This window comes from Felis catus, chromosome C1, assembly GCF_018350175.1.
Source record: "Felis catus isolate Fca126 chromosome C1, F.catus_Fca126_mat1.0, whole genome shotgun sequence".
In the NCBI taxonomy this organism is placed as follows: domain Eukaryota; kingdom Metazoa; phylum Chordata; class Mammalia; order Carnivora; family Felidae; genus Felis; species Felis catus.
The window spans coordinates 209,840,198-209,867,100 of NC_058375.1; the positions used below are offsets into that span (position 1 = coordinate 209,840,198).

General features: G+C 47.5%; 1 protein-coding gene across 11 annotated transcripts in view; it reads right to left on the bottom strand.

Annotated features, from left to right (window-relative positions):
- Positions 1-1,727: 1,727 nt before the first annotated feature.
- COL4A4 (collagen type IV alpha 4 chain) overlaps positions 1,728-26,903 on the bottom strand; it is a 135,188-nt gene continuing 110,012 nt past the window's right edge. For 6 of the 11 annotated variants that reach the window (XM_045034560.1, XM_045034563.1, XM_045034562.1 and 3 more), the window contains 10 exons: positions 26,381-26,509; positions 26,176-26,289; positions 24,791-24,946; positions 21,279-21,386; positions 20,164-20,172; positions 16,272-16,397; positions 10,698-10,814; positions 8,987-9,175; positions 6,980-7,266; positions 1,728-6,551 (listed from right to left, as the gene is read on the bottom strand). In XM_045034560.1, the coding sequence (XP_044890495.1) occupies positions 6,288-6,551; positions 6,980-7,266; positions 8,987-9,175; positions 10,698-10,814; positions 16,272-16,397; positions 20,164-20,172; positions 21,279-21,386; positions 24,791-24,946; positions 26,176-26,289; positions 26,381-26,509 (1,499 nt within the window). In that variant the 3' untranslated portion in view covers positions 1,728-6,287. Of the gene's footprint in view, positions 6,552-6,979; positions 7,267-8,986; positions 9,176-10,697; positions 10,815-16,271; positions 16,398-19,405; positions 19,537-20,163; positions 20,173-21,278; positions 21,387-24,790; positions 24,947-26,175; positions 26,290-26,380; positions 26,510-26,903 lie in introns of those variants that run through there. The other 5 variants (XM_045034566.1, XM_045034569.1, XM_045034567.1 and 2 more) reach the window with 5 other exon arrangements.

Here is a 26,903-nt window from a genome sequence, read left to right on the forward strand (position 1 = left end):
AAGGACCGGCCCCCGATCGCAGAATGTGGAAGGCGTCAGTTACCCTCCGTTTGTCGTGAGAGCAGAAGGGTGGGCAGATCCGCCCCGCGCACGCCGTCACGGCTGGTCATCCCCGTTTCTTGTGCGTCTTGTAAGCAGACTGCTTTGCGACCAGAAGCACCTTTCACTCCTCGTTTTAAAATGTTCTTACTTTTTTCCAAATAAATGGAAATGGGGGCGCCTGGGTGGCGCAGTCGGTTAAGCGTCCGACTTCAGCCAGGTCACGATCTCGCGGTGCGTGAGTTCAAGCCCCGCGTCGGACTCTGGGCTGATGGCTCGGAGCCTGGAGCCTGTTTCTGATTCTGTGTCTCCCTCTCTCTCTGCCCCTCCCCCGTTCATGCTCTGTCTCTCTCTGTCCCAAAAATAAATAAACGTTGAAAAAAAAATTCAAATAAATGGAAATGATTACCGGTTGAGAATGTCATATAAAATTGTACGTTTATACAATAAGCACTAGGTATTTTACCATTGGAGATGCGGGCCGCTCGCCACATTGACGCGTGACAGGAAGTGCCTTTGCTGGCAAATGGGACAACAGCGAGGTTGGCCAGTGCCCCGGTGACCGAGCCTCCGGGTAAGGGCGTCCTGATACTTCCTTGTCCGACTCAGAGCACTTCTCCTGAATGGCTGACCTTGAGCCGACATCAAGGCGCTCCAGAGACCTAGCTGATCTTCATTCAGTTGACCCTGAGATGTTTGCTCTCTGGGCTCCCCCCGCCACCCACTCTGTCCTCATGGGTTCCTGCCTTCATCTCTCCGAGAACAGTTTAAGACAGTCTCCAAATCGAGCTGGGTGGGCTGTCTGAGGACGCGTGGCCTGTGGCTTTGCAGTGACAGCAGTTCTGGGCCTCAGGGTGACATCTATATGGGACCCTCTATTATCTAGCCAACCCACAAATGGGGATGATGGTGTAACAGGTAAAAGCACAATCTTTAGTGACAGACCAGGGTCCAAGTTCCACTGGGTGCTGACCAGGACACTGAACAAGTTACTCTCCCCAAACTTCAGTCTCATCTGTAAAATAGGATAGCTCAGAGGCTGAGCGGGAACGCATCTAACAGGGTAAATACAGTTCCTGTCACTTAGTAGGTGCTCCAGAAATGCTAAATATTGTTATTTCTCTATCGGGTGAAAGGTTGGGCCAAATACTCCTACTGGAAAGGAGGAACCCCACGGAAAGTTATTGACTATCGATGCCTAACCCCTAACTTCCAGTTACCATGGTTTATCAGTAACAGTACCATTTTTTTTTTTTTTTTTTTTACCTCTTGGTAGTTGCATCTCTAATTTTTAAGCCTCAGGACAACACCGTGAAGCAGGCGGTCTCACTCTCCTTCAACTAATAGGACAACCGAGGCCCAACGGGTCTGAGCCCCATGCCTACTGCCCCTGCAACTCCTGGCCCGGCTCCATCCAACTCCATCACCTACCCCATCACCGGATGCAGGCAGTGCTTCCCCGAGCCTCAGAATCCCACCCTTTCCCTCAAAGGGGGCACCTTCCACACTCTGCCCATGTTCTTCCCACCTACAGTCCGCACCTCGACCATGCAACCCGTTCTCCCCACTAAGCTAGCTCCAAAGCGGGTCACAGTAGCAGCGAGGTGCATCAAAACAAAACAAAACAAAACAAAACCCCAACTTACTTTGACTTGAAAGAGAATAAATTCACCCGGATAAGACACAGCTGTGTTTGGAGGTCATCACAGAATTTTATATATAATGCACAATATTATGACTGGTAATACAACAAAGATTCAGGAGTCAGTAGCAGACCAGGCACCTTGCAAATGTTCCGTGTTGCAAGTCTTTAACTTTACAACCGTAGGTTAGAGAAAGGGATGCAATTTATGGGACACATCTCACATTTTGTCCTATGAATCATTAAATATTTAAGCACCATAAAATTCAAGCATTTCACGTGGATGTGGCAGCCAGCCTTCGTGGTTTAAAACGCATTATGCAGAGTCTTTGGCAGATAATAACAGTGACAATTGCAGAGTACTGATTTTTAATGTCAATTGTTTTGTTCCCTGCAGAACTTCCTGATAATGTCCCTGTAGGAAATTGTGGTTTTGAGTGTGTCTGTGTGGGGTGGGGGTGGGGGGACAGTAACTTTGAGAACTGAAATAAAATAACATTCCCAAAGACACAAAGAATTGGTCAGATACAAGTGATTCTAATCAGTAATTAATGTACCCTGTAAAAATCATAATATAATTCTATGGAAAAAAAACCCCAAGAAATGTTGTGGTTTTTTTGTATTGAATTGTGTTAAGTAGATGTGACCAGAATAAATGCACAATGATTGCTATGCACTAGACATATACTCGAACTTCATTTCCAATGCAAGAATAGGTGTTATGTCCCATTTTATAAATGAGGAAAATGGGGCACAGAGAGTAGGTGTAACTCGCCCAGGGTGACACAGTGGCAAAGTGACAGAGTCAGATTCAAACCAACTCCCAAGTCCACATTTTCCCCCTATTCTTGCAGCCAGCCCAAATAAAAGTAAAAATTATCAGAGTCATTCGGTGAGCTGACAGAAACACAAATCTAATGTAATTTCCTGGAACACACAGAATGGTTTGCTCTATTACAATCCATAAGAGGCTCAAAATAAAATCTGATAAAATCCAGTTTTAGTGGACCACTCCATTGACTATTTTCCTAAGCACCAAAAACATGTACCCAAACTTCACAGATGTGATCTTGTACTAGGAAGGTCTTGTATGATGAGGGAATACAGTTTACAGCACGAGTTGAGTCTTGTCGCATTTCAACGAAGAGCCTTCTCTCGGCCAAATCCCACGAATCTTGCCATTCCTGCCATTTCAGTTTGGAAACGTGAGCTGTATTTCAGGAGGGGATAGTGGTCAAAGGTTATCAGTTGGCTTTTCTGTCACTAACTGTGAAGAGGAGATTGTGGGTGTGCAGATATGCTGCCAAATTCAAATTTTCTGAAATAAGACATGGCTTATGCTTGTCACCATTTTGTCCAGGAGAAGTCTACGCGCGTGGGTCTAACCCCAAATGATACTGAACTGTCGCTGAAAACAGAATGATCAGTAGCGTACCCTGCTGTGTATAGGCACTGGGCAAAGTTGAGGGAAGCATGGTCCTGCCCTCGAGGGGCTTGCACTTTAGCAAGAGCATGGAGGAAGAGTGAGGAGACCTTACGGGAGTGAGGAGGGAACATGAGAGTGGCCAGGCCCATTAGTTGTACCGGGAGCAGCGGAAGGGAGCCCAAGTCTCCCTGGGGAAATGCACACACGCCCCTCCCCTCCGGCTAATTCAGTCTTTAAGGAAGCAGTTGTGTGCCAGGTAAACTCACCTGCGTGGGGATGCCACTGGGAGAAAGAGCAGGAGCAAGGTTACAGAGCTAGGCACACGCCTCTGTGATTGGGGTCCAGGTGAGCCACGGGCAGCTCCTGAGGCCTTTCACCCCATCGGAAGGCATTTGAATTTCAGAGGCACGGGAGTCATTGAATGAGTTTTGAGCCAAAGAACAACAAAATCAAGTCTGCGTCTCGAGAAAGGACTGGAATTTGACACCAGTGGCATCAGTTGTGACACGTTTACCATCAAAAGCAGGGGTGGAGGACAATGGCTGTGTTAAGGCTCCCTGAGGCTGGAGGGGAAGGTAGCGATCCACACAGGAAGTAGTGACGGAGTTTAGGTCTGGGCAATATGGGTGAAGGGATGAGCCACCGCTCAATGGCATGGAGGCCTGGGTCCCTGGACACCCGCGTGGATGGGGCTCCATTCACTGAGAATAAGAACCCAGAAGGAAACATCCCGTCCTCCTCTGCGTGACCCAGAGCCGTTCCCATTGGACCATCTAGATGCATTCCAACCCAGGTGAGGGAGGGAGGCTCCTGGGAAGGAAATGTTGATAAGGATAACCACCAGTCATGGATTAGGACCACCATAAAGCTTTGTTCATCCTTCACAGAGAAAGGATATTTCAAAGTACACTGATATATAACCAGGTGAAAAAAGCACAGTCTTCTAATCCAAGGAGTTATTTTTTCCATCGTTTTGCCCTTTAGACCAGTTAAAATAACTTTTCAAAATTGGAAGGCAGAAATGGGATGCATTTAGAAAGGGGCCCTTGCAATATCGATATTGTGAATAAGTCTCAAACACAATCCCAGGCTCACAGTGCAAGTAAATTGCCCACTGAATTCAGCCTGTTTTTTAAAGATTTACTTGGCCAGCTTATTAAGATAATATCCTAACATGTTTAAAATACTTCAGCAAGCAAGGTACGTTTCTTACATTCTTACACCCTTATCTGTTCCCAGAAAATGTTTTCAGACCAAATGCATAAAGTAGATGAAATTTTAGAAGCCCTGATGTTTGGGGACATATAATAAAACTTTGGAAACGGGAAAGGGTAATTATCAATGAGATTGAAAAGGTTGAAATTGCCTTAAATTTCAGATGCTCACAACATATTGAACACGCCGTAGCATGATTAAAAACAATCAATAAATGGGACAAAACTTTTTTTTTTTCCTTTCTACCGGAAACTATTAAATCGCCATCCTGGGAGTAGCCCGTGGCAAGACTCATTTGAAATATGTTCTACATATACGAGCTCATTGCTAATCAGTGTTTGGCAAGGAAAGCATCTCTTCTAAACAAAATCTTAATTGAGTTTTTCTTCTCTCAATTATTTTAAGTGCGTTGAAGCTAAGCACGAAAATGGGCATCCCTTTCTCATGAGAAATTTCTTCAGTTTCTTTTCTCACGTGACATGTTTTTAAATGAGGAAGGCAGATTTCCTATCATTTATTTCCCACAAGCTTTTTGATTTTTCGGATTGGACCACTGAATCCCTACAGAATAGGAAATGTATCCCTTGCTAGTCAGAAAACTACTCGTTAAAAACAGACATATCTGCTAAACTTTTACAGAAAGCATTAATGTCAAATGTCAAACTGCTGCGTTGGTATATAATACTGACATAAGATAGAAGAGTGTTTTCAAAACTGGAAAAACAGGGTGCTTCTGCAAACACCAACAACAGGAACGTGAAACGCCAATTGTAGGTTGCTTTTCGTTTCTTTCCATGTCTTCCTGGCGGGGCGACCTGTGACTTCAATGAATCTTCTCACCTAAGTTTAATTAACCCGGCCCTTCATTTTCTCCCAAGTGCATAATGAGGGCTCTGTCACTTCCCCGTGTGAAATGCCATTATGTTTGGGAGGAAAAGCGTCCATCGCGGGCTCCGCAGGTGCTCCTGGGGAGAGAGCAGGATGCTTTGTGTGAGCTGCGTGTGCCTGAGTGAGCCCCATGTGGCTTCGGTCCCATTAGTGCGCACACGCCAAAGACAAGCCGGACCCCGACTGGGGAAAATGCCCTCTGTTGGAAGTTCACGGCAATGGGGAGTCCATTTTTGTGAATCACTGCCTTAATATTCATTAATAGCTTTTAGGCTCCTCGTCCCTTATTGAATATATTTTTTTCCCATAAATGCTACTTTTCAAAAGGGCTGCCGAAGTAGGCATTTCCATTCTCTGAAAAATGCAGAGGAGAACATGTTTTATGTTCCTCTGTGATGTGTTTATGCTAATGTAGCATCTCCAGAATACAGCAACTGTGGTCCTTCCTGGCGTAATGATTCATTCCGCTTTGAAACGAACTGTTAACGCTGGCTGTGTGGATTTTTTTTTTTTTTAAACATCTCCTTGGGTCACGGTTTTACAATTATTTAAAGCACATGGGAAAACAGATTACAGAGGAAATCATTTTGAAATGTTGGAAATCTCTGCTTTCTAGTCTCATTTGTTGGCCTATTTATTTTTTTCCTACAAAATCCATCCCGAAGCCCACTGTATTACAGAGTAATTGACTTCAATTGTTGGAGGTGCTATTAACCAGTGAATGAAGTTTTCAGTAATGTCATTTGTAATCTGGTTTTTATCATCTCTTTGCCTTCCTGTGAATTAGCATAATTTTAAACAAAGCCAGCTCTTCCGTCATCCTCAAACACACAAGAATATACGGGTTTCATCTAGATTGGTAGGTCCGAACAAGTCCGTAGGGGTAGCGTTTGCTTAATCTGTCCCGAACAGAGGAGAGAATGACAGGACGGTGGGAATAACCACATCGAAACAGAAGGAACAGCTGAAGCTGGAGTCTGAAATGAGCACCATTCATCTCTTAGCACAGCCTGGGCCCCCACCCCCGGGCCCACGAGGAAGTTTCTCTTGGCGACACGGTGGCGAGTTACGGGTTCTCTAGCTGTATTTCATGCAGACCTGACATCTGCTGATTCTCTGCCGCTGGGCCTGGCTTTCTTTGAAGGTGTCTGGTGATGGCACCGAGGAAAACTGCAGGTCAGGCCTCACTGTTGTCAGCCAGAAGCTATACTCGTTTGCAAAAAAGTGGCAAGTTCCCTGGCGGCCTTGGCATTCGAGGAACGGCGCTGCTCGAAAATCTTCCAGGCAGCTGCCCGGGGACATGAGGGCCTGCCCTCCTCCTTGGTCCCCAGCCCCTGTGTGCTAGCAGGACAACAAAGACAGAGTTAAGGCTCGGACACGTGCAGACCACCCCAGACCCGGCCGGCCACACACGGAGGCCTGGACCTAACTTTACATTCTTCCCGAAATCGTCCCAAGAAGAGCACACTAAGATCTACTGGGGAAAGGAGAAGTAGAGGACGCGTTGACGTGCACACAAAATTAAACCACCCTCCTCGGAGGGCTGAAGCCAATCCAACTACCGAACCCTAGCAAAATCATAAAACACTCAGCGATAAGAAATGAAGAATGACCTCGCATCTCCACCGGCTGTGGTTTGCGGCGGGCGTCGTGACCACAAGTGCTGTTGCTGTCTGTCTGCCCGACAGAGTCCAGGGAACCACTGCCCGGTCCAGATGGAAGGGGCCGGCAAGGGGTGCCGCAAGGCGGCGGGCGTGCGAGAGACTCACCATCAGGAACGAGTACCCGATCCAGAGGCTCCTCCAGGTCCGTGGACACGGGGGGATGGACTGGTCCTGGCTGTGCAGAGCCACCACCTGAGCCGGGGCCTCGCACACGGCACAGCGGCTGATGTACGGGCGGATCTCTTCTTCCGAGAGCGGCATCATGGGCAGGGGCACGGCGCTGGCCAGCCAGTACGATCGGTCGTTTCTCCGGGCGTAGTGGCAGACTTGGTGGATGTTACAGTAGGCAAAGGGCAGTGTGCTAAACATGGGAAGGCAAGACCCCGGCAGACCTTGGGAAGGAGGACAAGGCAATGTGGTGTGTGAGCAGCCGGGCCCGGTGTGCCCGTGACCTCTCCCGCGTGTGTCATTTGCTGACGCGTGTTCTATTACACAGATGTGGTGGGTTTCTGGCACCTCCCTGGTCCTGGGGCCAGCCCTCACTCCCTCATTCACTCCTCAGTCACTCACGAGCCAAGCAATGGGCCAGCTGCTGGAGGGGTGCGGTCCCCACGTCTCTGTCCCCACAAAGATGCCCCGGCTGGGCTGATGCCCCGGCTGGGAAGATACAGCATGGCCAGCCCTACGAGTGAGAAGCACAGAGTGCAGGGACTTGCGGCGAGGATAACTGGAAGAATGCCTTTCTGCTAGGACCTGAAGTATGAAAAGGATTTGGCCAGGTCTGAAGATGGTGAGTATTCAAAGGAGAAGATACAGCAGTGGACAGGGCCAGGGGTGAGGAAGCGTGGAGCCCAAAGAACTGAAAGGAATTCCGTTGGTGAGGGGGGAAGAGACGTCTGGGTGTCTGTCTGTCTCCGGGTGTCCAGAGATAAGTCAGACCAGAGGCTGTGGGCTTTGTCTATCTTGTAGGGAGCTCAGATTTTATCCCAGGGCTTTGAAGAGCTTTGTGAGTAGGCTCTGGCTAGACCAGGGTTGGGGGGAAGCTGGTGGAACAGAAAACAGGCAGGAAGAAAAGGCTGACGGCCGAAGGGCAAGCGGGAGAGAAGTAAACAGGCCGAGATATTACCCATTACTTCTTCCTCCCCCTCCCCCACCAGGCCTTCTAATGGGAATGGCCATGGCTAAGCCCAATGGAGAATGGTCTGGAAGTAGCTGCCATTGCTAAGCCTGGTCTCCTTGCCTGCCCTTGCTGACAGCAGGGGTCATAGCCCGGGGGGGGGGGGCAGTGACAGGGCTCCCCTCTCCAGCCGCTGTCCCTGTTGTTATATCGCCCCTGCACCCATCACTCAACCAGCATGATCTGGGAAGCTTACAGATCTACTGTGGGAAATGGACAGGGGCACCCGGGTAAGCGTCCGACTTCTCAGGTCATGATCTCATGGTTTGTGGGTTCAAGCCCCGCGTCAGGCTCTGTGCTGACAGCTCAGCGCCTGGAGCCTGCTTCGGATTCCGTGTCTCCCTCGCTCTCTGCCCCTCCTCCACTCGCACTCTGTGTCTCTCTCTCAAAAATACATAAACATTTTTAAAAGAAAAAAAAAGAAAAGAAAATGGACAAGTAGCACCAAGCGATGACTCCCCAAATAAAGTTCTATCACTTAAAAACCAACTTGAGGCGGGTGAGGGACTGGTACCGGCTGATGCCACATCATATAAGCACCCAGCTGCTGTCGATGCACCATCTCACAGGTAAACACAGCAACTGACCGTGTCCTGATTAAATAACTTACCTTTGGAAATAAAAACCACATTTCACATATGAGTCAAGTTGAACTTACTCTTACACTAAAATATTCTTAGGAAGAATTATTTTAAAAAAAAATGAGTTACGTAGCCAGATGATAAGCTCTCACCGGAGAGAGCTTCTTCCCCCCCGCCCCTCATAGGACTCACACACGTTTAATAAAATCCGCTGAGAATTAGCATGGTAGTTTAAAAAGAAAAAAATCCCACAGGAGATGAGCCATCACTTAGGATGTTGATGAATCTGTAAAATTGCCCCAAAAGTTGTCCCCCTAAGCGATGGACGTGGGTGACCATGTGCTACACACATACCCAGGTCTTGGTTGTGAGCCTTCTCCTGTCCTTCCAGGTACAACAGACTGTAGCCCGTCCACAGCCTGGGCATGCCCGCTGGGCAGGTGGGTTCTCCATCTGTCTGACTGTGGAGAACCAGGAGGAAGCCACTGAGGTATCCAGGCCCAAACCCTTTGGGCCCGGGATCCCCAATGGGCCCAGGAGGGCCTGGAGGAATAAAGAAAAAATGAAGGCAGTTTAGGGGAGAAGCCTGCCGTGGCCCATGCCCAGGAAGGTGCCCGACACAATCCCAATATATACAAAACGACCCAGTCAGCAAGTATTTATCCCAAGCATCTTCCAGGTGGTCGGACCAAGTTAGCAGAAAAACAGCAAGCAGACAAAAATCCCTGCCCTCCCAGAGCTTACATTCTACTTGAACAAGAGAAATGACAAACAGTGAAAGCTGAAATGCTGAGAAGACAAAGATGGGGTGGCGTCTCCCCCCGTGTGACCTCCCAGACTGAACTAGGAGCCTAGAACTAGATACTAGATACCTTCTCAGACTGAACTAGAAGCCTGCTCATCGGAAAAGGCAATTCTCAAAGCTGGCCTTCCTTACACCTCCCGGACCCTCTCATGGCTCTGGCATATGGAGGAAAGGCAAGGGGTTGGAACCCACATGCACAACCCGGACCTTCTTTTATGAGGGAGGGAGGAGGAAGGCAGGCCTGGTGGTGGCATTCTCGCTGGCAGACGGGAAGCAGGGTCTGTCTCCTTTGGCATCTCTAAGGGGCCGACCCACTGAAGGAGGCCAATGGCTACTTCTAATTGCCAAGAGCAAAGGTGAAATTAAACGTTGTTTATTTTTTTAAAAACTCTTTCTGGAAGACTGGCGGGCTCTCCTCATTCATCCTGGAAACCAGAGGACTTGTGGACCGAATTAGGCCTGCCCACGTGTTGTGTTTGACCTGTCAAGACTGTCTGGATGGGGACCTTGAATTTGGAGAGCACAGTGTGGGTACCACTGAGCCCTCTCCCCCACCTGCAGCAATTGGCTGAAGCTGACTGCAGGCTCCATTTCGTTACAGACTTCACCGGCCCCCTTCACCCCTTCTCATTACTGGTAGATCCTCCCCGAAGATGAGACTTACCTGGGAGTCTTTGGGTCCCCAGTGCCCAACCTATCGCCTGGCGCGTTATATTTCAAATGGCTATTCTGTAATGTCTTCTCTCTCCCCTCACTCAACGCCTACTCCCCATTTTTTTGTCTTAAGAGCCTCATAGTCTATATAAATGTTTCGACACTCGTACAGTAAGAGGAAGTGAACTCAGAAAACAGAGGCCAAATGATCCAGCCAGTCGTGGAGGGTGAGAACACCCCCATCTGCAGCACGGCCTTTCAGTGGTGTTGACATGCAATGCCAGGCTTGCCTTGGCAAAGCAACCAGCTAGAAGAGCTGAGTATTATTTTATGATCATGTACAGCGGTTCGGGAAGATGCCAAACGGGGGATAGCGCCTTGCCTCATCTTTACGATGGCTGAGGATCAGCTAGACCCTCAGTGGGGGATACATCCTTGTTCTGCTCTTGCTGCTTCTGCCTCGCCCAATACCTGGTGAGTCCACATCTAAGGCAAATGCTTTTAACAAGAGCAGTTTGGAAAGCCGCGTGAGGAGCCACGGATCTTGTGCCGAGAGTCCTCAGGTCTACGGGGTCAAAGGAAAGAAGAGACGCTGAAAATGTTTACCTGGTGCTCCGGGACAGCCCGCTTCTCCCGTGTCCCCTTTGCTTCCAGGAGGCCCAGGAGACCCTGGGAGGCCATCCTCGCCCCTCCTGCCATCCGGCCCCGACTCTCCTTTGCACCCTGCGCAAGAGTTCACGATGGCCGTGGTGAAAACAGTGTGACGCCTGGTGGCCAGGTGCTGGCCCCGGGCTCCCCATTTGGACGGTTCTGCATTAGCTCATTCTGTCTTCTCAGATACATGAAGGTGGGAAGTGTTACCTCCACTTGGCAGCGGGGTAAATGAGGCTCTCAAAGGTCAAGCAACTTACATAATAAGCCAGTAGAGCTGGGATTGGAAGCCATACCAGAGAGATGTTGAGAGAGAGGTCTTCATGTGTCTTGTATATTTGACTTTTTTTTTTTACACTGAACATATATGACTTTCATAATTAAATATCATCCTTAATAACGATTTTTTTAAGAAAGATGAGAGGAAATACTGAGAACTGAGGGTTGATGGGAGGGTGGGGGAGAGGGGAAAGTGGGTGAAGGGCACTGAGGAGGGCACCTGTTGGGATGAGCGCTGGGTGTGGTATGGAAACCAATTGGACAATAAATTATATTTAATATAAAAAAAGGAATAAATAAAATTTAATAGGATTCAACTGAGAGCCAAGTTAAATTTGGAGCAAGATAAAAGCAGCAGTTATTTAAAATAATAATTGAGGGTTTACAAGGTGCAAGATACCACCCTTGACGTGGGAAACCAATTCGCTCTTCTCACCAGCCATAGGACCAGGTGAGATCTCATATGCCAGCCTCCCAGTGGGGAGGCTGAGGCTCAGGAAGGTGACACAGCTGATCATATGGGGTGGGGAACCTCACTCAGACAGGCAGGCTGAGTGAGGGCCAAGGCACAGCCGTCAGCGCCCCCCGCCCCCCACGACCAGCTGTGGGGCTCAGCTGCGCCCCCTGGAGGACGTGGCTGCATTTACACTGATACTTGAGGCGTTCTTTTAAGCCATTGCTTTTGGCCAAGGCATCAATTCATGAGCCACAATCTCCTTTCGTGGGTAGCAAATATGGTCCTTGCCTGGAGGAGTTTATTGCCATTGTCCTGAATTCCCTGAATCACCAGCCCTCCCACGGGTTCTGGTCTCTACCTATGCTTTTCTCTCCCTCTCTCCCTTTCTCACTCTCTCTGCCACACATTAGCCTAAAACCAACCATTAAGTCAGAGAGAGCTCACTTAAGCAGCTGTCGCTCTTTTTTCACTCTAGGACTTGTTCTTCAAGGGAGTGGGGAAGCCACCTGAGGGTTGAGAGCAGGGGACTGCCGTACTGGGGTGAACAGGGGGATGTCCCACTCAATTTCCTGTCTCACACAGGCCCCCCTCTTAGCACTGAGACGCATACCCTTCCAGACCTCACTGCCTTTGAAATTCTGTTCTGACCTTGCCTGCCTCAGAGTGTCCCGTACAAATGTCCTCCTTCTGTCCCTGCAGCCAGCCAGCCCCTCCCCCCACACTCCATGCTGGCAGAGCTCCTGTGGGTACCCCCCCCCCCGGCATTCCTGGCCTCCGGGGTGCTAGCATTTCACTTTCTGCTTCCTCGGGTATTAAACAAATTCTCCTGGCTGGTCACACGGTTCCTGGACTGTGTGCGGTACGTGGTCATCATTCCATAAGCGAGAAAGGAAGCCCCTCCCTCTCCCTCTCGCCATCTGGGTGAGAGATGACCTCTCCTTTCCAGTAATGGGGCAGAAACCTCTCTATGCCTGGGGCTGCTGCATGCTGGCTGGCACATCCCTTTCCACCCGCTTCAAAGAGAACATCAGCTACTTTGGAAGGAACACAGGGCCCTGATGGTGAGCTCAGAGCTTTCCTTCATCTTTCCCACCCGAGGAGAGGATCGCAACGTGTGGCCACTGCGCTGTATGCTGGAAAGGGCTGCCCAGGTGCTGACAAGCCAGCAAACGGGCTGATCACTGAAAAGGCAGCAGGTGTCTTCCCGAAATAGGGACATGCGGCGAGATCACTGTCGATTTGGGGACAGGAGTCCCCCCCCACCAGATGTTATGATATAGGCTCTTTGCTCCCTTTGGAGAAATCATCAGGCAATTTTCCAGAGATGGGGAGGAAAGCTTGTGTTAACCCGAGCTGAGTGCCCAGAGCTTTCACCGTGTGGACTTGTTCTCTACTTGGAACTTGTTTTAAGAACTAGAGGTACATCTAAAAGCTCTCCAGTATTTGATGGATTACCTCCTCTGAGCACATCACATGTTGACTTGAAGATTAAACACACTCTAACAGGATGTGGGGATGTGTCCATTAGGCAGTAAGAGTTCAAACCGATATGGAAACCACCTCTGTGTTCATCCCAGGAAGCTCCAGCCTTTGAGCCTCTCCCCATCCCCCCTCCACCGGGAAGGAAAAGTTGTAGATCAAAGAGACATGTGAGCAGAAAAACATTAGGCCTTCCATGGTGGAGGACTCTTAGCAGACATTAATTATATTTAGTGTAGCTGTTACCTACTCATACCGGGCAGGAAAGAGCCAGAACTTTGTTTGCTTCTGTATAGATCTCGGCTGTGGCACCTGGTTACAGAACCAGCTCGGCAATGGAAGAGGTTTGGAAGGAAAAACAAGAGGAAACCAACGATGCCATTTTAAGTGGACGTGGTGCTTCCTGGTCTCAGCTGAGCCTTCACAACCAACCCTGGGGGTGGTGTAGACAGCCCTCAACACTGTGCTAAAAGAAATGCATTCAGAAAGTAGAGAGGTGGCGGTGTAGACAGCCCCCAACACCGTGCTGAAAGAAATGCCTTCAGAAAATAGGCGATGATCAACATGTCCTGCACATGACCCAAGTCAGACAGGGTTAGGGTGCTTTAGACCCTCAGAAGAGACTTGTCACGTTTTAGTAACGGGACAGTGTAGCCATGTATCCAGGTGGCCAGCAGGGAGAGCTAGGGGGCAAAGACTATAGTGTAGGCAAAGAGGGATCCTTCATAACAGGATCTGGAGGCCCATGTCAGAAAAGAGGGACCCGGAAGGGGATACTGGCTTGAGAGTGGGGACACAGGAGGGTAGAAAGGAGCTCCAGGGAAGCTGAACCATGGAGCAGCACAGCCCCGCTCTGAAACCATGGAGAACAGGAAGTGCTTTGCGGGAAGGGCTGGGCATTTTTTTTTTAACATAACAGTCACATTTTGTGATACAACGGTGGCCTCAGGTGTCCCCACTGCCAGCTAGCAGGGTCAGTGACATCAATAAGGAGAGGGCACAGAAAGCCAGAGTAGACCTTTCTGAGGCCACCTGCAACCTGATGAGCCCATCTGACCCCAAGTCAGCCAGAACGAGAGATGACAGGTGATCACACCTGGGCCCATGTAGACTGTCCGCCTTCTTTCAGAAGCTCACAGTCTATGGAGAGAGAATCTTGTATGTGCCCAAGATTACTATTTGCCCATTTGATTTTTTTCTTCTCAATAACTTTCTTCGGTTCTTTGCCCAAGCTACCACAATGGGTGAGCCCAGCCACCCAACCTGTCTCCACTGGTGTTGGGGTAAGGCGCTGGGTCTCAACCCTGGCTGTCCGCTAGAGTCACCATGGGAGCTTTTTCCAAACACTGGTACTTGGGCCCTGCCTCCCTCTGCATTCCCTTGGTCTTGGGAGGGGGCCCAGGCCTCACGGTTGTTTCCTGCCCCTCCAGATGACTTTGATCTACAGCTAGGATTGAGTCACTAGGGATTGTGTGACTCTTAGCTGACTCTTTTAAGGACAGCACTCATCTAACATGGTTAGGGTTGCTCAAACTTGAAGGGATCCACAGATATTCTGGGGATCTTGTTAACATGCAGATTCTAACTTGGTAGGTCTATGGCCTGAGTGGCTACTGGTCCTCGGACCACACTTAGAGCAGCAAGGATGTGGCTGACTTAGTCACCAGGCTCTCAAGGTAAACCAACCCCTGCCGTGCCCCTGTCATCTCCCTGCTGGACAATTCTAGTTCCTCAAAGCCCAATCTTTCCATAAAGGCTCTGCTCACAGGCCAGCCCTTGCCTGAGTCTCAGCAGCCCTGCAGGCTTCCACGATAAAGTTCACCTCTCCCTGTCCCATTGTCTTCACGCCTTTGCCAGAATCTCCTTCAAAGCACAAATGATCATCTCCCATTATTTAAGAGTTACTCGTGTTCTGCCAGCTATTCCTGCCTTGAGATTGTGAGGCACTGGTGGGAGAAAAACGCATCATACCTACATCTGTACTGCCCACGATACCCAGGACCACACTATCTAAACAGTGTGGGGGATCTGGAAGTGTTTCCTGAAATATATTTGCAGAACTCCATTACCGGCCATATCTTCTACTGGAGAGTTAATTTTTTTAAAGGGGTGTGTGTGTGGTGGGCGGGGGGAGAAGTATCCCAGCCATCAATATTGCACAACATATACAACAAGGCGGTTGGTTTTAAAAATAGGTTGAGTGAGGAGTTGTTCTGACTGACTGCAAGCTCTACCCATGTAGTGAGTGCCTAAGGACTACGCTCACTTCCTAGTGCTCGTGCACTGTTAATGGAAGTTGCTCCAATGGACGCACAATTAACACGCAATTGCATAGATGCAATGCAGCAAATACAAACATGAAAACCCCCATACTAACATGAGGGAGGCTCCAGGGCTGTTCCGGACACTACCCAAGAACTATTCAGACTCCAGCCCTTAGCTGTTTGGCTTTGGGGACACACACACACACACACACACACACACACACACACACACCAGGGGGTGCAAAATTCAAGTTCTACTTCCAATTCCTTTGGACCTGAACCCAAGAAAGCCAAAGCCACACCTGGGAGAACAGGTGGGAAAACAGAAAAGAAAATGGCCTCATGTCTCCTAGGGTAATTTGCACACAGGCAGTCTAGAATCATGGGCACTGCCGATTGGTCTGAAGAGATCGGCGACCACTAGAGGACCATCCCGGACTCCCTAATCTCTTCATAAATTACCAGTGTGGTAGGGATCTGGGAAGAGAAAGTAACACATTTGGAGGATACTTTTTAAAGGGATGGTTTCCTTTAAGTACTTACATAAGGATCCTACTACCCTGAGAATGACTGAGCGATGGTCACATTAATTAAATGAACACTCCAGTTATGGCCATAATTTAGAGCGACACTTTCCCTTTCCCCTCTCCCTCCTCCAAGCAATACCTTTCCTTCCCTCCTTTCCACTGAGCCCCAGTTCAAGTGTTTGTAATGCAAAATCAAGTCAATAGCTAGTAATGACGATTAATAGAGCATCTACTCAGTTGTGTAAGAAGCTTCAAAACCTTGTGCCCCAAAGCTGCCTAAGTATGCAACATGAAAGATTCAAGTAGGAGTTCAGCAGAAAAATAGGAGGCATGTGTCACTCCAGTTAGGACACGATCAAAGCTTCGGATAAATGTAGAGAAATGCACAAGAGGAAGGGGACTGCCTTGCTGCCTCCTCACAAATTATTCAGGCTGCATGCTAAAAACTACACAGCAAGACACTTAGATTCTCATTCCAGCAGCACAGGACGCAGATAATGAACAGTCAGCGTGAGGCTCATACCTGCTCCTGGGGGGCCTCTCATTCCGGGGGGGCCCATGCCTCCTTCTGGTCCTCTTGGGCCTGGCACCCCAGGAAGCCCGGGGATTCGGGGGCAGGAATCCACGTCTGCAGGTGGCCCCGGTTCACCTGAAATGGGAACCCCCACTTGTGTGACGGACTCAAATCTTACACACAAGCTCCTTCCGTGTTCTCAAGTTAGTCAGGCTTTGGTCTCTACACTGAAGAACCAAAGAATGTTCAACCACCCAATATAGGCTCTGTGAAGGCAGGACTGCTGTTCACTGTGGGCTGCGTGAAGAATTTCCAGAGCATTTTGTTAAATAAACTAATGACGGGCTGACTGAATGAATGGCATCTCAGAGGAAGCAAAAAAAGTATGGAATGGAGAAAGTTGATTGGGGCAGCAACAGTTTGGGAAATCCCCTGGATTTCTAATCTTTGGGCAACTTTTTACAAAATGGCAGCCACACTTAGCAGTGGGAGAGCTACCGTGGGTTCCTGTGCTCAACTGAACGCGTCTCTAATCCATTCGTTGTACGGTTCGGCCACGCGGGCTTCCATATAGTCCATGACTCAGATAGAATTTCAAGGTCGCCAGGGGCACCACAGCAGCAACTTTCAACCTTGAGTGCGTGTTGGTTGCAATTTTCCAGGGAACTATACACGACTCTGCTGATGCTGGGGTCCCACTCCAGAAACACTGATTTAACTGTAGAGCACGTGGCCTGGGCAGTGCCCTCAAGCTTGATCGTATAATAAACCCAGCCTGGGAGCTTTTCAAAAGTACCAGTGCTGGGACCCCACCTAGACTTATCAAGTAGGAATTTCCGGGGGTGGGAGCTAGGCATCAGCAGTTTTTTAAACTCCCCAGATGACTCCGATGCCGGCCGAGGCTTCAGCACAGTTTAGCACTAAGGAGTTGTAGTGCTGATGTTTGCACATCAGAATCATCTGGCCACTTAGCCAAAGCCCAGAGTTTCTGAGCACGTAGGTCTGGAATAGACCCCAACGTCTGCACATCTAACATGTTTCCAGGTGAGGCTAATGGGGCCGATATGGGGATCTCACTTGGAAAACCACTGCTCTGAAGGCGTGAATGTTTTTCCTCCTTGGTGATGTTCACATCTTTTAAGATATTTTTTTTCTTTTTTCCCTTTTCTTTTCTTTTTTTCTTAAGTTTATTTTTGAGGGGCACCTGGGTGGCTCAGTGGGTTAAGCGACCGACCTCAGCTAAGGTCATGATCTCATGGGTTTTGAGCCCTGCGTAGGGCTCTGTGCTGATGGCTCCGAGCCTTGAGTCTGCTTTGGATTCTGTGTCTCCCTCTCTGTCTCTGTCCTACTCCCCTACTCGCTTTCTGTCCCTCTCTGTTGAAAACAAATAACATTAAAAAAAATTAAAGTTTATTTTTGAGAGGGAGAGAGCAAACAGGAGAGGGGCAGAGAGAGGTTGGGGGGGACAGAGGATCCGAAGTGGTGCTCGAACTTATGAACTAGGAGATCATGACTTGAGCCAAAGTCAGCCACTTAACCCACTGAGCCACCCGGGTGTCCCAAGATATTTTTTTCTAAAGTTTCATTCAGTCACCCTACAAATAATCCACAGGGGGAGAGAAATAATCATAACACTAACCAATAATAATAACAGCTAATATGAACTGCTTGTCATGCACTGGGCTCTGTGCTAATTGCTTTGTGATTAAAGGCTCCAAACAAGCCCGTGTGTGTGTGTGCTGCTATTACTAGAACATTACAGGTGAGAAAACCCAGGTTCAGGTATGTAAGTGACATATCTAAGGTCACACAGCTTACACATGGCAGAGTTTAGATCAAAATCCAAGATGGCCTGGCTCCAAACCTGTGCTCTTAACCACAACACCATACTGCCTACAGAACTCTTCACATTAGCGTGATAAATTCCAAGAAATACAACATATTTTACTTCTAATTTTTTTTTATTTTGTCAATGTTTATTTATTTTTGAGAGACAGAGAGACAGAGTGTGAGTGGGGAGGGGCAGAGAGAGAGAGAGGGAGACACAGAATCCGAAGCAGGCTCCCGACGCAGGGCTTGAACTCACGAACCATGAGATCATGACCTGAGCCGAAGCTGGACGCTTAACCGACTGAGCCATTCAGGCACCCCGAAATACACTGTATTTGAAAACCCACTGCTCACCAGTTATGGGTTTCTTAAAATTCATACAAATGTGCAAAAAAAATTTAAGAATATCAGTGACTAGGGGCGCCGGGGTGGCTCAGTCGGTTAATTAAGCATTTGACGCTGGCTTAGGCCAATTCATAGGTTTGAGCCCCACGTCGGGCTCTGTGCTGACAGCTCAGAGCCTGGAGCCTACTTCAGATTCTGTGTCTCCCTCTCTCTCTGCCCCTCCCCCGCTCATGCTCTGTCTCTCAAATATAAATAAACATTTTTTAAAAATAGCAGTAATTAGGCAGCAAGAAAATTGTAGAAAATGTGGCCATAGTGACATCATAGGCTGCATTTTAGTTAATATGTCTGTGCAAAATGTACTTGAACCCTGTAAGCTGTTTGGAATTTAATCTCTCCTAAAATATTGTATGAAACCACAACCAACACTGAGTTGCATGTATATTTACAGTACATACAGTTTAATGTAAAACATAGCTTTTCCATTCTGGGTGACTTGAGAGAGATGTATATGAATAATTTCTATTTTCCCTGGATAACCTTGCGAATTCTGACGGAGTGAAGGAAGCAAGTAAGGGAACAGGGGGTACGTATTTGGCTCGTGCTTCATATTTAGGATTCTGATGTTATCTTCAAATGAGTTTATACATACAGACCCAGAGAGACACTAAAAGGATGGATGGAGGTGGAAACATTAAATATGAAATTACAAATTTTAATTTTTTTAAGTTTACTTATTTTATTTTGAGAGAGAGAGCACACAAGCGGGGGGAGGGGCAGAGGGGGTGGGTAGAGAATCCCAAGTAGGCTCCACACTGTCAGCGCAGAGCCTGACGTGGGGCTCAAACCCACGGACAGGGAGATCATGACCTGAGTGGAAATCAAGAGTCGGATGCTTAACCGACTGAACGACCCTGACACCCCAAAAGTGAAACTTTTAAATATAAACATTTAAAATAGCAGCCTTTTTAAAAAAAAATCTGATTTTGCTTTTCTTTACTTTGTAATAAACCAGAAGCTGAGTGGGAGGGGCCAGAGCGTCTCTTGTGTAGGGACCCCGCATTCCGGACCAATTTTCATTGGGGTTAATAACAAAGGCCTGGAAAAGAGCAAATGCATGCACTCACTGTGTTTCTTTGCTTTTTTTGAGAAACTCTTTTTAGTCTGTTTGAAGACCCCAGACACGAAATAATATGCTGCTTCTGCCTCTGGAGGGGTAAGTGAACATTTAGTTGAAAAGAATCATGGCATTTTTATTGTAACGCACAAGGAAATTTGCTCCTTGAAAATGGGCCTCGATGTTATGGAAAAACCTTGCCACAGCCCCTTACTGGGTATGAAGGATCCGTCTTTTCATATTGTTGTTGCTACTTATTTTAGGGATGTTCTATGTGTTTATATGGTAGAATTCATAAAGAAACTTGCATTGGTATGTACTAGCCCTTGACAGACAAAGCTCACACTCTGGGCCTGAGTTGAAATTCTGTAAGCTGAGCGTCTTCCCTGCTTTGACAACCTTATAATGAGACTTGGCTTTAGGATGCTCTAATATGGGGTTACTGTATCCGTAATGAGGAAGTGAACACACTGAAACCTCATATAATTACAGCACCCCATCTACAAAAATGTAACAAAGTTTAACTCACAAATAGAGTAGAAAAGGCAAGTACAGAAATAAACAGAAGCCAGATTTAGAGGAAATGACTAATTTTATAGCAATGCTTACCTCTGGCACCTGGAGAGATCCAAAGCCAAAAATCCAAGCGCCACGTAATGATTTTCATGTGGGAGAAAGAGATTTTAAACGTGTGAATTAGGAAAAAAGTGAAATAGGTTATTCGAGGATACACATAATAATTTGAGGATGGCATCAGTAATGAGCAGAATGATAGCATCTTATTTACATGACAAGTCTACATCGATGTTACTGACAAGAACGGCTATGATTTCATAATGGGATGTTCGTATCTAGAAAAAACTGAAATAGAGCTCTCTTGCACAATATAAAATTCGAGCTGATTTCATATGGCGAATATGCTCCAATCTAACATATACAGAATTCCGTTCACGGGCAGGCTTCTGAAAATTTCATATTATTTATGTGCTTTAGCTCAGTGTTACAGGTTATGCACAGAAATGGAACATGAGAGGAATCCAAGTATAAGCTCTAGTCGTGTTGCTCTATGATCCATCAGAAAGCAGTGCGGTTTATATTTATTCTCTGGACTGCAGTGCTAATTGAGGACACTGCAAACTATTCTGAACTGACACCACATTATCGTCATATTGATTAAGGATCTCCAAAGATATTACTTCTGCCAATCTCAAGTATGCATGTCTGTTTGCCCTTCCAACTCTTCCTTGGCTGGTTTTGACCCGAAGTTGGAAACGTGTGGGCTACTGAGCTTAAACTGAGTAGCCTTTTCACCTTCACAGGAACTAGTATACTTTACAGAAAAAGTTAAATAAAGCATCTAAGAAAATCAATGGGAATTCGGGGACAGAAATGAATAGACAGTCCTCACATACAATAATCAAATCAGTCTTTGCCTCTTGTGTGAGGGAACACGGATTTAGCTACCTTAGAGATGCTGCACATAAAATCAACTCCTAATTTGCAAACTTACTCATTCTAATGATAAACATTGGTTTACCAAGCATAAGACTCTGTAGTGAGGCCTGAAATAAATATAATCTTTATATCGGAAACAGACTAACCCAGAAGAAACTGTGGGCAATTTCAGAATAATTACTTTCTGAAAGTGGACCATCACAATTAATACTTTTAAAAAGGCTGCATGTAGGCTTGGTGGGTGAGATAATTAGGCACTAGGGGCTTACCTGGAGGCCCAGGGGGCCCTTGTCTGCCTGGAAAGCCAGGTAAACCCTTCTCCCCAGGAGATCCCGGAAGTCCAGGTGGCCCCTGCAGTCCCGGGAATCCAATCGGTCCTACAAAGAACATAAAAATAGGGGCCTGGAACAGAGCAATATCAAGACAATGCAGGTCTGATGGGCCGAACTCAGAGATTCACTTCAGCAAAATTCAGGGCCGATTCGGTCTTAGAATCCAGGCGAGTTTCTCACTTTTTTCTGTAAAGCTGAGAAGAGCTGCCTCCGTCTGAAGGAAACACAACAGTCTATCAAAGGACTAAGGAAAATGGTTTCACGATTAAGACAAAACTAAAGCAGAAGGAAAAAGCCTGTAATCCTGAACTTTCTCGGCAGACAGTGGATGGGAAGGGAAAACAAGGAAGGGCGCTTGGCCATCTGGGAAAACGTGTCCCCTGGCCTGAGCTCCCACCTCTCTTCCTCACAATCTTCCTTTCAGCCCCACCGGCCATCCAGTGCCTCGCATATGCGGTTCCTTCTCTTCCGTGCCCACCGAGGTCTCATTCTGTACAGTGCTCAGCAAGTCTCACTTCCTCAGGAAAGCCATCTCCAGAGCCCCAGCCCAAGTCCCTAGAATTGTGTTTCCTTTACTCAGAGCGCCTGCCTCCATTTACATGGATGACCCTTTAATGTGAATGTTTATCTTCCCCCATGAAACTCTATGCTGAATAAGAACGGGGACTCTGTTTAAACTTGTTCACTGTTATGTTCCTGTAGGTACCTAATAAATGTTTGTGGGAAAGATCAAATACAACAAAACCTTGGATTGTGAATAACTTGTTCTGCGAGTGTTCCACAAGATGAGCAAACATCTCGAATAAATTTTAACTTGATAAACGAGCGATGTCTTGTAATACCAGTGGTAAGTGACACCGAGCGTCACATGATCCCAGCTGAGCCAATGGTTCTTCTTTCTCTTGCTCACTGCGGGATTGTGGGTAATAGTCTCCCATGCTCAGATGCTCGATCTCAGGCCACAGAAATTAGTGATTTTTCAGAACTCTGGAAGGTGCCCACAATTGACAATAGTGTATTTTTTGTCACTTCAAAGCACCTCTGGACAGTCCTTTGCTTTTCCAGACAAGAGTGAGCTTAGGGATGTTTTGCTTCATTCTAGGTCAGGCTGCCTGCAGAGAGAGACCCCTTCCTCTGCCGCCGTATTGCCAGTTACATTAAATACAGTATAGGATGAGTTTATTAATACTGTACTGTAGTCAATATCTGTGTGAGTGTATACAGTGGACCCCATGCAGAAAAAGGTCCCGTTGAGCCAACAGCAGTGATTCTGTTGGTGATAGTGAAAGTCATCCTGCACAATAACCCTCCTATCTCCTGTACCCCTCACACCAGCCACAAAGGTTTTCAAAAGTAAAGTGCAGGTTAATTTGTTTACTTTTCTTTTTACTTTGTATTTTCTTTATTATTTTTTGTTATATTACAGTACTGTGATCCCTTTTATATGAATATTTTGCGTTATGGAACGAATCATCTGAGTTTCCATTATTTCTTATGGGGAAATTCACTTTGATATACAAGTGCTTTGGATTACAAGCATGTTTCCAGAATGAATTATGCTCACAAACCAAGGTTTTACTGTATTTCCCAATAAGTTTGAAAACATAAATTGAAGAAACTCCCTCCTCTCTTCCACAGTTAAACACTCTTTGGGCCATGTGCCTGCTGGGATGGGAGTTAAGAAGCATGTTTGGGGGGGTGGGGGTGCCTGGGTGGCTCAGTCAATTGGGCGTCCGACTTCGGCCCAGGTCATGATCTTGCGATTTCTGAGTTCAAGCCCCACATATCGGGCTCTGTGCTGACAGCTCGGAGCCTGGAGCCTGCTTTGGATTCTGTGTCTCCCCCTCTCTCTGTAACCTCCCCTGCTTATGCTCTCTCTCTGTCTCTCAATAATAAATAAACGTTAAAAAAAATTTTAAGAAGCACACTTAGGGGTCTCATCAATATTTCTAACTCTTTGTATGTCCTTTGCTTACCTCTACTGCATGCTATTTCCCCAATCCTGAAGAATATTTCCAGGTGGAGGTTCATTCTCCAGAGCAGCAAATGGGAAGGAGGAGGGTCTTATTTGGGAAAGGGACAAGGTTGTATAGCTAACCTCCTCCTCCCTTTGGTGACTTGGCTTGTAGCATGTTTGTCCAATTCTGGGGTTCAATAACTGGAAGCCCACATACCTGCAGATATAAGCCACATTCTCCAAAATTGATTTTACTGCCAGTAAAGTTGAAGATGCTTGTTGTGTATTGTTGTGCAGGTTGTGCACTGCACCATTACAGGGATGCTATTTGCACTGTAGTCATGTCATTTTGATCCCCTTTTTTCCCTAAACTTTGGCTTTATTTTGCGCTTGGCTCAGACGTTAGGCAGGTTGCCAATTATTGGGAAGACTTTGACAGTTACTTACCTACGACATTAAGGGAGCTCAAATGAGTAACCATTATTGGTCCCTTTCAACAAAAAAGTTCTATGAACTGAATAGTCCTCTGAAATCCTGGTGACCAAAAACTAATATCCTCAAATACTAGCAGTTAGGTAAAAATGAATTAAAACAAATATTTTAGCTTTAAATGGTGGGGGAATTCAGTAATGGAGACTCTTTCAGGACTATAAAAAAGCCAGGTCAGCAGCCTCAAACCAAACTGTCCAGTATAGAAGCCACTAACCACATGTAGCTACTGAGCCCTTGAAATGGACACATCCAAACTGGGCTGTGCTGTAAGTTTAAAACACACACCAGACTTCAAAGGTGAGGGGGAGTGTCTCATCTGGAGAGGAACTAGGTTTGTACATATGGCCCTAGTGGCCGCATGGATGATACCAATGATGATATGCTAAGGTAACATTTGACTATATTAGGTTAAAGAAAATATGAAAGTTCATTTCACTTGTTTCTTTTTACTTCTTAAAATGTGGCTACTACATCTTTTAATTACATGTGTAACTTGCATTATATTTCTTTAAATATATATATATATATATATATATATATATATATATATATATATACACACACATATTTTGAGAGAGGGAGAGAAAGAGAGGCAGAGAATTCCAAGAAGGTTCTACACTGTCAGTGCAGAGCCCAACGTGGGGCTTCAACTCACAAACGGCGAGCTCATGACCTGAGCCGGAATCCAGAGATGGACACTTAACTGACTGAGCCACCCAGGCGCCTGTCCCCTGTTTTATTTCTATTGCTCAGTTCTGGTCTAGGATATTATCAAGTACGTTGTTAGGGGCTGAAGGTGAACTTGTGTTTCTTCTTCTTACTTACCCAAATGTCACCCAAACGTTAAGACTCTTTGGGAAAGTCAGGGCATTTTTGAAAATGCAGTCACTATTTGCATAGGAAATGAGAATTACCTCACCGTGGTGCAGAACCCCAGACCCTGAAGGGCAAGATCACAAAAGTCTTCACGCACTACTTCAGAAATAACTTGCATTCCTACCTTTCTGGCCATCTTTTCCATCACATCCTGGGAAGCCTTTGCGTCCTGGAGGGCCTGGGGGGCCCGGGGGGCCCGGGGGACCCGGCAGACCCCGGTCTCCTGGTTCCCCTTTCGGAAGGTCAACACTCCCAGGGGGGCCCGGGGGCCCGGGTGCTCCTGACCACAAGGAAGAAACAAAAAGCATCCTTCAGTCAAAGACAAATACGAGTGCTGGCTGCCTGAGAGCTTCTTAAGGAAAGTAACTGAATACAAGCAAAAGATGGGGGGAGGGGGGACCAGAAGAAGAAAAAAAAATGAACAATATCAGAAGTGAAACAGTGAGTGTCCCCTGGAGGTGAAGCTGGGAGATGGTGTAAGTGGCCCGTCAGCAGCCGTTAGACAAATGGACCTACGGAAAGCCTTCCTTCCCTTCCAAGCCATTCCTTCTGGAAGCATGGTTTTATGGCTTTTCTTTGCATGCCATCCCACTGCTTTGATATGACAGGTAGAAGGACAGATGGATGGACAGAAGGACAGATGGGCGAACAGAGAGATGGATGACAGGCTTTTGAGAAAACCTGGCTGATGAAAAAGAAATATTCACTCAACTACATGTACAATTCTATCTGAAAACAGGTGTCGACGCACAGGAAGTGAGCCCAAATCCTATTCTCCTTAGCTACCTAGAATATTTTGGAGCGTTTTCACTTTTCTCAGGGTAAAATAGAATCACATAATATTTTATCCTGCCCCGACTAAAATCCCAAAGATTTAAAGGCAGTGGGTTGGGTCTCTCTGAAAGAGCTCCGTGAGCTATTAGGAACAGGACTGTGTGCACTTTGCAAAACCCCACGGCACCACGCTGTCTCCCCCACGCCCCAGCCGGCTCCGGTCAGCCCCTACTCTGAAATACTGCCTTGCTGGGCTTTGTCCCCGCCAAGGGCTGAGAGGAACAATGTGTTCTGTTAGCAGCACTTGAACAGACTGCTTCTGTGTGTGCCAGGCCTGGGCGTGGTCGTGCTGGCCCATGGCGGTGCACGTGGCAGGTGCTAGAAACCAACAGGCAGAGTGAGATCCCCCCCCCACACACACACACCCCCGCCAGCCACTTCCGACCCCTTGTGCTCAGCATCCCCCTGGCGCTGGCGATGAGAAAGGTCTGCTGGGAGTCAGTGTCCCCAGACGGAGATGCTTGGTAGAGCTGGACAGAAGACTGAGCTCTGAGCTCTGGCTCTGGGGGTGGTCCTGGCAGCCGGGCACTGCCCACACTCCACCTCTCCCCTCCGCCAAACTGTCGGGGCTGCTGAGGGCCTGCGACTCCGCCATTCCCTGGTCCTATAATCCTCCGGAGCTGGCAGCATCTAAGGAAAGGAGTGCCAACATCCTCTGCCAGGATTTTATCATACCTCTTGGACCATCGGGGCCGGGAGGTCCCTGATCGCCGGGGGGACCTGGGTCAGGAATGTCACCTTCAGGAGCTCTTCCTGTGGCACCTGCGGGACCAGGTGATCCAGGTCTCCCTGAGGAGGGACGTGTTCGGAGATCAGCCTTATCACATTTGGAAGGTTTTGACTGAGTTATTGACAGAGGAAAAAGCATGCTGCTTCTTACCTGGGGGCCCGGGGGGACCTTTTTCTCCAGGAAGGCCTGGGGGAGAAATTCCTGGGCTCCCGGGGTCTCCTGTCTCCCCTTTCGGCCCAGGTATGCCCACTGGGCCAGGTGGGCCCACTTCATGCAAACCTTAACGAGGGAAACAGCATTAGTTCTCCCTGTTTGTTCCTCTTGTGGCTCCTGGAAAAGAACCGCTTCCAAAGGGGGTGACAGGGACACAGCGGGTTGCGCTGAGAACAACCGCCTGCCCAGTGGTGACCCGAAAGGCTGCGGACGCCCCCTGGGTCGCCATGTACCCTCTTGCGCCCTATCACACGGTCAGGCACAGGTTGGGTTTATTTTATGGTTATTTCCCAGACTAAAAACAACAACAACAACACAACAGCTGATCAACGCTCCAATGAGATCCAGCAATAAGTCACTATGAACAAACTGGTTTGAAATTTAAGGTGGAAATTCACATATAAACGGAAGCATCATGGAACTTCCCACGGAAAAGGGGGAAGGAACATCACTGGTTTCT